This window comes from Rutilus rutilus, assembly GCF_951802725.1.
Source record: "Rutilus rutilus genome assembly, chromosome: 10".
NCBI classification, from domain to species: domain Eukaryota; kingdom Metazoa; phylum Chordata; class Actinopteri; order Cypriniformes; family Leuciscidae; genus Rutilus; species Rutilus rutilus.
This window is the reverse complement of record NC_140215.1, coordinates 6774811-6785200: the sequence shown is the minus strand read 5'-3', so window position 1 is coordinate 6785200 and position 10390 is coordinate 6774811. Positions and strand designations below refer to the sequence as shown.

The 10390-nt window shown below is 38.0% G+C and overlaps 2 protein-coding genes across 2 annotated transcripts; one reads left to right on the top strand and one right to left on the bottom strand.

Annotated features, from left to right (window-relative positions):
- The first annotated feature begins 1828 nt into the window (after positions 1–1828).
- On the top strand, positions 1829–5649 carry LOC311299022 (inactive all-trans-retinol 13,14-reductase-like). Its single transcript, XM_084422403.1, has 11 exons — positions 1829–2113; positions 2209–2391; positions 2487–2728; positions 2813–3008; positions 3422–3619; positions 3776–3895; positions 3978–4116; positions 4196–4305; positions 4393–4559; positions 4649–4805; positions 4929–5649. Exons 1-11 carry the CDS (start codon positions 1954–1956, stop codon positions 5072–5074), a joined length of 1818 nt encoding a protein of 605 aa, XP_084278529.1. The 5' UTR covers positions 1829–1953; the 3' UTR covers positions 5075–5649.
- A 324-nt stretch (positions 5650–5973) lies between these two features.
- LOC311299024 (spermine oxidase) lies at positions 5974–9745 on the bottom strand. The gene is made up of 4 exons (XM_084422406.1): positions 9691–9745; positions 7120–8318; positions 6837–7020; positions 5974–6516 (listed from the first exon to the last, which is right to left on the bottom strand). Exons 2-4 carry the CDS (start codon positions 8298–8300, stop codon positions 6397–6399), a joined length of 1485 nt encoding a protein of 494 aa, XP_084278532.1. The 5' UTR covers positions 8301–8318; positions 9691–9745; the 3' UTR covers positions 5974–6396.
- Between the last annotated feature and the right edge of the window lie 645 nt (positions 9746–10390).

Sequence of the window (10390 nt, the reverse complement as noted above, 5' to 3'; positions counted from 1 at the left end):
TTTGGTTTATTTTGATAAATAAAATAATTAATTTTTGTTCAATAATTATACTGTCATTAAAATGTCTGAAAGCATTGAATGAAATCCAGTAATAATTTAATAAATATTTACAGTAGTTTCAAATATATCTTATTAAATAATGTTTTTATTTTGTTTAATTTTATTAAATGTGGTCTCATTATAAATATGGTGATTATTTTTAAGGTGGATACCCAATTTGATATATTTACCACCTGAATCTAATCATGTCATGTCAACAAATGGAAAAGTCAGCCAGCTATTTATTATCATGTTAATTATTGTGCCTTTCACCCCAACAGCAGGGGTGCATTTTACCCCAAATACCATAATTTTACATATTCTTCCGTTATTGAAAAACTGTTGCTTTAATTACCTTGAGCAAAACTGAACATCATTAACAAGACCTGTGTCTCAAAATATAGACAATGATTTTATCGATTCTTGTTTGCTACCTGAATCTACAAAAAACAAACAAACAAACAAAAAACATCAAATATTACATCAAATTAGTGAAGAATCAACTTTGCATTGCTGTCCGCGATCGCGTCAAGGATCAGCAAAATTTCCACGGGCATCATCAAAAACGTTTTTTTTTTTAAAACTGCTGAGTTGAATTTTTGTGCCTAGTTGTTTAAAAGAGAATAATGTCAAATGCTTATTTTACCCTGGTAAGCCTTAAGCCTTAACTTATATTTTTGAGTGCCTAGTCAGGTCATAATGTGTTTTGATACCACTGACCACACACACACACACACACACATAGACAACTGCCATTGACTGACTGGACTGCAAGGCAATTCCTTTGTTGTCAAATGCAGCCATTGTATGTAGTTGTGCAGCGGTCATATCCCGTAAGATCAACCATTGAATTTTAATGTCTGTATTTACGCATATTTGCATGATGAAATGTAATGCACAAAATAAACATATTTGCCCATCTCAGAGTTGATTATCAGTATGTGGAAGAGTCCGCTTTATAAGCATGATACTTGTCTAGCACAATCATCTCGGTCTCATTTTCCAAACAATTCAATGGTGCCAGTTTATCTCCACAAACAATCAGGTCTTCAAATATGTTGAGTAAGTCTAAGTAAATCAATGAACTGTTTGATCACCTATACAACTTACTGTTGTAATTACTTACTTACTTACTTACACCTATACAACTTAATGTATCTAAGTAAAGATGAAGTAACATTAAAGAGATTGCATTAGAGTAAGCTTATAAGGAGGAAAACATTTCTCCATATCAATCCTGGAAAAGTCTGCAAAAACAGTGCACTGAAGATAGCAATGTGCTGAAACTTTTGCTTGCTGGTGTCTATTTGCTTTTAACTCACATGCACTTTGCACTTTTTGCACGATGCAATTTATATAAAAAAAAAAAAAAAATTGTAGACTTTTCCAGTCTTGAGTGGATCAGTGTGCGGTCAGCCACCCTTTTCTACATATTTTTTCTAGTTCCATATCAATACAAAAGGTCAAGCTGATTTATTTACTTGACCAAAAATACTTACATTCCCACATTGGTTCACATTTTATGCAAAACAGCAGTTAATCGTCATAAGCAACTAACTCAAAGCAATCAGTCTGCAAGTCTGACTGAATCAACTGTCTTGTGGTGGCAAACAATTTTCTATTACTGGATAAGAGACAAACATGTAGCAATTGTCTTTAAAGATTATTTATTCCCTTGCAAGGAAAGGTCAGCAACTAACTCAAAGTAATCAATCTACAAGTCTGATTGAATCAAGTGTCTCCACCTACAATTTGGACTAATAAATAGGGCCTTAACTCAATCATCAGTACTAAACTGATGTTTGCAGTTTCTGGAAAGAGCTGCTGCTTCAGATTTCAATATTTTATAGAGGGTGAAATCTCCAGCAATCTCTCCAGAAACTGAAAACACCAGCTCTTTTTCAGGATTTGAAGATGTGGTGGTTTCTGCTTTTCTTAGAATGGCTTGTGGATTGGGGTCGTGGCACGTTCTGGTATCTGTTTGGCAGGAGAAGTGGACTATGCAAGGGGACTCTCAGTCCTCCTGGTCCACTAGCTGTAGAGCAGAAGAAAAAGGACAGAGTGCTCCGGAAAGGTATGTAAACTTTAGAGGTGTTGCATGCTAGTGAAACAAGCTGACTGCAAATGGCAGGTGTCCATTGGTAACTAACATCAGTTCTTGACATACAGAATTTGACGAATTTGAAGTGCCCAGAAACTTGGACGTCATTGTGATTGGCAGTGGTATCGGTGGTTTGACTGCAGCTGCAATTTTAGCCAAACTAGGAAAGAAAGTCCTGGTGTTGGAGCAAGACAAGCAGGCAGGAGGCCTGTGTAAGACCTTCACTGAGAAAGGCTTTGAGTTTGACTGTGGTAAGAACCTCAATGATGTTCCTGGAGTTGTATGAGTTATCAAATGGTGAATATCTCGACTTCTATCACTTACACAATGTGCATTTTTGTCAAAGGCTTCCATTATCTTGGACAACTTCATGAGAACGGCTTCTTGAAAGTTGCATTGGATCTGATCACTGATGGCCAGGTGCATTTTGCTGAGCAAAGTTCCCATGTGGACACGGTTGTTATTGGTAAAGGAACTCAATGTAAAGAATACACCATTTACAATGGCAAGAAGCAGATGGAGGCTCATCTTAAGAAGCAGTTTCCCAATGATACTAAAGCAGTAGAGGAGCTCTTCAAAATCATGAAGGTATTTTGTTGATGGCTTTTTTTTTTTTTTTTTATCTGGCATTATGGAGTGATTTTGGTGTCACAAGTTATCCTTTCCTTATAGATCTGTTCCAAGAAGATCCATCTGCTGTGTATGCTGAAGATGGTCCCACTCTGGTTTGCTCGCTTTATATTGTGGAGTGGGATCGCTGACTTGATCTCCCCAATTTTCAGATACTCCCGCACCAGTACAACAGACATGGTCAAGTCTTTTACAAGCAACCGTGACCTCCTCACTGTGTTTTCTCAAATATTTTATGGTAAGAGAAACTTCTGTTGTGTTACCAATATTTGGCTTTTTAATGCATTTTAGAATAATTCATCGGTCCCACTTTATATTAAGTGGCTTTAAGTACTATGTACCTCCATCGAAAAATAAGTACAATGTACTTATTGTGTTCAGGTTGTATTGTAAAACACTTATGCTGCTATTGAGGTGTGACACAGGTAAGGTTAGAGACAGGTGTGGAGGTATGGGTGGGTTAAGGTGTAAAGGGTCAACAGTGTAATTCCAAATGTAATATGTAGGTATTTTCAAAATAAGTACAATGTAAAAACACTTACGTACACAATACGTCCATTGTATCAAGTTAATTTCAATGTAAGTACATAGTTCTTAAAGCCACTTATTATAAAGTGGAACCAATTTGTCTTTCTCTCTTGCTATTTCAAGGTGTCCCACCCAAAAACTCCAGCTGCATGATTGATGCCCTTTTCCTGCACCACTCCAAGCGTGGTGTTTACTATCCTAAGGGTGGCGCTAGTGAGATCCCATACCACATCATTCAGCTTTTGGAGAAGCATGGAGGAAAAGTCCTGGTCAATGCTCCTGTGTCCAGCATTCTAGTTGAAGGAAAACAAAATGCATATGGTGAGTTTTGAACTAGGGCCATGTCACATTGCCTTGTTGTTATGGCAGTAGGCTTCGTACTGAAAAAGGTGTCACAGATGTGGTGGCATCCATTACATATTTGGCTCCAGTAACTTTCAGATGTGTGAAACAAACAAGGGCTGTCTCTTTGCCTAGGAGTGGCTGTGAAGACAGGAGGTAAAGATGTTGAAATTCATGCTCCTGTGATCATCTCAAATGCTGGTATGTTTACCACCTTCAAGAAGCTTCTGACTCCAGAGATCCAGGCAAATCCAAGTAAGTGTCTTACTACAAGCAGTCTAATGTACTCATATGAAATGCTTGATTATTTATTTTTTTACTTTTTTTATCTGCACAGAGCTCCAGGATTATCTTCATACTCTAAAGCCAGGCAAAGGCTTTTTCCAGGTGTTTGCAGGCTTTAATGCCACTAATGAAGAACTGGGCATCTCCTCAACCAACATGCGACTCTATAAGAGCAACAACATGGATGAAGCGTAGGTGTTCAAGTCAATCACTTTCTTCAATGTTAAAAGCATATCTATACTCTCTATAAACTCAGTTGACTTTCCTTAGCATGGAAGAGTACTTTAATTCAGACAAGGAGGACGCACCTGACAGCATCCCCATGATGTACATTTCCTTCCCCTCTGCTAAGGATCCCACCTCATGCACTCGTTTCCCAGGTTAACTTCCTTTCTGTATTTAGTACGCCCAGAACCATCAAAGTAAATTCACCAACTAAAGTGTCATTTGTGGGTGGTTTGTTTTAGGGCAGTCACGCATGGTGATCCATACAATGGTCAATCCAAAGTGGTTTGGACATAGGAACAATGTCAATGAGACTGAAAGAGGTGAAGAATACGAAAAATACAAGATGAGATTTGCTAATCATCTTTTTGACTGGGCTTGTGTACACTTCCCCAAGCTGAAAGAGAAGGTACATTTTCTTCCTGTTTCATATTTGTGCTGCTTGATAATAAAGTGACATGTAACTTAAGTAATTGTAACTTTTCCTGCCTTCCATAGGTGGCGCTGTTGCATGCAGTCAGTCCCATCAACATGCACGGGCTGGGTGCCACATCTGGATCTATGTTGTCTGCAGAACACAATCTGGAGAGATACCAACCCCTGAACATTGCCAAGATCAGGTGCAACACACCCATCAAGAACCTCTACCTGTCAGGTAATATTCTGTATAGCTTTGTTTAAAAGTTACTACTTTAGCAAGTTATTTTGGCACATTACAGGCATGTCAGTTGTGTTGGTCTTGACTAATTTCCCATATGAAAATCTGTCCTTTTTTCAGGACAAGATGTGTTTTCTGCTGGTTACTCCGGTGCTCTGCATGGTGGTCTTCTCTGTGCTTCAAGTGTTGTGGATCACTGTCTGTATGTTGACCTTCTACTCCAACAAAAGAAACTTAAGAGACAGGTGGTCAAGAAACTAGAGTGAATATTTCCTGTATCTATAGCCTACAGGACAAGTTTGCCTAATGGTAATATAAATTTCATACTGTTGTATCTTGTTTTGCTGCTCATTTGTCCCCTCTGCTGCAACTCTGAATAAAGCTGTGACCATTGTACAGTGTTCCTGGTAGTTTTGCAGAAAACCAATTTGTGTCCAAAAATAATACTGCTATCTTGTACACTTCTCTCAAACTTCTTAAAATTGACAGAGCGACTAATTGGGTGGTAACTGTTCATGGTCTGTCACTAGATGGCAGCATTTTAAACTTTAGTTTGTTGAAAGGAGTTTCAGCCAACCAGACACCACAGTTCCTGACTTTCATTTGTGAATGGGAGGGGTATTTTCATTAGCAAGTGTACACAACATAGATTGCAGCCTATTACACTGCAGAATGACAATGATTACACACTTTTGGGCTGTTCATCCCTTCATTTTTGATTAGGTGTGTTGTGAACTAATCTAGATTTAATCTTTGTATTTTCAAGGAACATCCTTTATCATATCTAAATGGAAATGGTGTTTTTTTTTGTTTTGTTTTTTTAAACATGAAAAAGCACTTTAATATTTAATGCCACTTACTATAGCTTAAAATACCCTATTTTTAAAAGCTGCAATATTCTGCAGAAAACACTTCTGGTGGACCTGGTGACTGAGTCTATAATTTGGAGCTCAAGTCTCATATTAAACAGTGCTAAAAAAATCCAGTCATTCAAGTCTGCCTTGCATAAGAGTATGGCTGTTCATAATTGAAATGCTAACTTAGCCTACTATTATGCAATTGCGTGTATCTGTGATTATAATATTGCCTGTGCTCACCATAGATATTCACAGTGTAACAATTTATTTTAAACAAGGCACAGTCTCATTGCAAAAGTCCTTTTTATATTGAGCAACTTTTCCACAAATTCAAGGCAATTTTTAGAACGATTTATAGTGTAAATTTCAGGATCATGCTGCATACCACCTAGGGTACTCAGTTTGAGAACCACTAATTTACTTCATTTAATATACTTAAAGAATTTTTTTAAATTATTTAACATTGCTTGGTGTGGGAAGTAATATTTCTCCATCACATAAAACGGTTTAACAAATGACCAGAATTAACAAATGTTGGAGTAATAACATTTAATCAGACAGAGATATGCATAGAATGTGATCAGTTGGATGTAAGCATTTGGATTTATGCTGTTTGTCAGGCAGTTATAAACTACCTATGGGTCATTTAAACACAAAATGTGTGAGAAGTCTATAAAATGTTATCTTCATGAAACCAAAGTGTATGTTCTTTTCTTTTTGGTACTGTATGTTCAATCGGCGTAATAGCTTATGAGTCTTTCTGCTTCTCTGATGCCTGTGAGGTACGCTCCATGGGTCGTGGTGTAGAATTGATCATGTGTAGCTTCACCAGCAAACAACACCTGAAGATGCTTCAAAAACAGAGAGAAATAAAATCATTTTGTTAATCATTTTTAAAAATTAAAAATGATTTATGTTAATTGAAATAAAGTTGTAATAAAATAAAGGGAAATTAAACTAATTGATGTTAGTGATTTTAGAACTTAAAGTTATTTTACATGTAAAATAAAAAATTACAAACAAAAAAAACACTGAAAACATTAATATAAAAGTTAATTACATTTTACAAATACAATGATAGTATATAAATAATACTAAAATAACACTGGCTCATACTATATATATGCATAACCTAAATAATCGAACACTTATACAAGATATTAAGAGTTACCTTCCTGCCTCTGCATTTATTTTTAGGGGGAAGAGGTGACGCTAATGCCTTGTGTGCTTTCACTCCATTGACACCATCAGGAATAAATGTGTAGGAGCCACGGACGTGGGAATCAGAACCCCATCTGGTGATCAGTGTCTTTGAGACTTCTGGCACTGACCAGCCTGTGAAAGACCTGAGCAAACTTTAAAGACAAAACAGAGTTTGTTATATATGACAGAGAGATATTTTACCATGGTAAAATGATCATACATCATATATTCCATCATTTATTTCACCATACCTCACACAGATAGCTCCGATTTCACTGTCCTGAAGATTCTCCATATACAGAGCTTCTCTACCTGTGATCCAGCCACACAGAGCCGTGGGATGACGAGCCACTGTATCAAAACCAGTGATCTTCTTGAACCACGTCTTTTTCCAGGTTTCTCCTTCAGACAGAGACTCATAAACATCTTTATCTTCAGGCCCTTCTTTCCACACAAGCTGAACCCCGGAACAGTCGTCTGGCCAGAAACGTTCCTCAAAAAACAGGAAAATCTTGTCCACTATCCCAAAGCCTAGATTCTCAATTGCAGACAGCTTTGTTTCCGGTAAGGACGGTTCGAACATGGTTGTTGCTTTGTCTTTGAGAACCCCCAGAGATACGGTGACAATCACATGATCTACCTCAAAGCTCTGTCCATTTTCACAGACGACCTTAACAGGAAACTTTTGATCTTCACCACTGACCAAGTCCCATTGGATGCTCTTGACCGGTGCACTACACTGGACAGTTCCCGAAGGCAGATCTTTCAGGAGAACATCCAAAACTGCTCGATAGCCACCAGGTCCCAATGTATTAAAAAACTCTCCCTCTAGAGCAGTGTAATTGCTAATCTGAGATGCAGAAACTTCATAGAGGCTAGAGCAAGCCTCATCTGTGCATTCATTCCTCTTGCACCATTCAAAAACTTGCCGGCCGTCTTCTGTCGCCACTAAAGGAGCTTCACCAAAGGCATCATCCAGATAAGCACCTAGAGTTAGTTTCCTGTGCCTGCTCTTGAGTTCATCATCAAAAGCTTTGTCGGTGAGCTTGCTGAAGCACGAAGTCACCTGATCTACAACTTTTGTGGAGACCTGCTTCCCATCTTCTTTGAAAAAGTAATTTTGAGGAGTTACAGAACGAGGCTGGCACATGTTTTTGCGTGCAGAAGGTCCCTCAGATAGCAGGTTCTCCTCTTTCGCAATCTTGAACAGGGGGTTTCCTTTCTGCCCGTGGATCCAGTTAGCTCCAACTTCAATGACATTCTCGCTGAACGGTTTAGTGGTGTGCGCTCGACCTCCAACTCTTTCCTTTGCCTCAAGAACCAGGACATTTTCAAATCCTGCCTCCACTAACTTGGCGGCAGCAGCCAAACCTGCAAAACCTGAACCTACCACTACAACTTTGGAATTTTCTGGTCCCGAACAAGTACTCATTATTGCTGCTTTGTTGCGCTGTTTAGAGAAAGAAAAGCAGAAAATGTAAAAGTAGTGGTAAGAACAAAAATCAAGTCTTGCTCAGCAATAATAGCAAATAACAGAGAGTAGGCTACAGATGATATGGGTGTAGTGCACGAGTTTCCTTTATATACCAGTGCACACCTGTAACACCTGTAAAACCTGACCTTTGTAATCCATACAATACATAGTATCATTGTTTACGTAGAGATCAGGCGGTCATGGGACATCCAATGGCAAATACAGATTTAAATCCTAAAGCATGCAGCATATGACCTCATCTCGTTTGCACTTTGGAGGCTATATGATACTTTAAAAATGTATTTGCTGCCCAGTAAAGCCTGTTTTATGCTTCTGCGTCGAACTGCCGCCGTAGCTACGTCGTAGGCTGTGTGTAGCGCGCGTACCCTACGGCGTACCCTGACGTGCACCTCTCCAAAAATGTAACAACGCGTCAACACAACACAACTCTACGCGGACACAAGCGCTGTGATTGGTCTGCCAGAACCCCTCCCTCGGGGTTTCACACGCTCCCTAGGTACGCGTCAACGCGGACAACGACACAGAAGTATAAATTAAAACCAACACGTTGCCTACGGCGTATAGGCTCCGGCGTATGTCCGACGCAGAAGTATAATGAGGCCTTAAAACTACATGAATTAACAAATTCTTGTTTTTATACAGCTGCCTTGATGGTAATGACAGTGTGAAAACAGCAACATTTACGTTTAGCAAAGAGAAAATTCTAAAGAAATGTCTGTGTACTGTAGAAAAAATTAGGCTAAATACATCTTTAAAAGGACATTTGGTCCAACATTTAATAACATATAAACAATTAAGAATGACACTTCACAATTGCAAAATAGTCATCCCAATAAACAGACAGATTGTTGTAATTATTTATTTAGTTCTAAAGCTTTTATGAATGGGGGAACAATTACTGAGTAGGCCTACACCTTTTAATATGTTTGCGATTTGTCACATGTAAACGTGCCGCGAATGGTAGACTTTTGGACTTAATGGAAAACTCCAAACGTAAGCCCTTAAGAGACATAATGCTAGACTTTTTAACAGCCATGAAATATCTCATTTTTAATGGGATTTTTTTTATTTATTTTTTTATAAAATCACAATCACAATAATTCTGCTCATGCAGAAGATGACGCAGTTAAACTTTTCTTTGGCCACTTGTGCGTCCTGAGGTAAAAGTGGTTTCGCCCAAACTTCACGATCAACTGTTTATGAAATTACCTATAAATACTTGAAAAAACCTCCAAACAACGAATTCATCACCGAACAGACAAACCAAAAAAAGAGAAATGATTGAACGAAAATATGCCAAACAACCCACCTTACAAGCCCTACCTACATTTTACTGCAGCTCTTGCAATCATCTCAAGGTTGGTCTCTGTTTGCACTGTCTCGCGAACATACTTGGCTGCCAACTTTTGAGTTTAGCTTGGAGTGAGAATTATGGAAGGTGGGGGGGTGTTATTGGTTGGATTGGGGGGGTTGTAAAAAAAAAAAAAAAAAACTTGCTGCACAATAAGTGTATTGTGATAGTCAAAACATTTGGTGTAACAGAATTAAGTTTAGTTTAGTGTTGACCCAACACATTATAAATTTTACATGGTGCAATGATTGGTTGGCCAATGATTTTATTAGTGCTTAACACAAATTTCAAGATTTCAATTCATAAGCTTGCGATTTGATTCTGATAGGGATGCACCGAAATTAAAAATCTTGGCCGATACCGATAACCGATAATTCTTTATATTTGAAAGCCGATAACCGATAATATTGGCAGATAAATCTAAATCCAAATTTTTATATACTTTGAGTGAGAGCCTGCATTACAAAAACAAAAGGCTCACCATTTAAAGCCATATATCCCAAACACAAATCAAACGTTTACAATACAGTAGCCTAGTTTGAACCAGTGTAAGATTCCTTAACTTGTTAAATTAATTTTACTCACCTATGGCCAACTTTCTTTATAAACAAAAGGTAACTCTTTGTTAGCATTAGTTAACATGAAACAACAATGAATGAACAATACTTCTACAGGA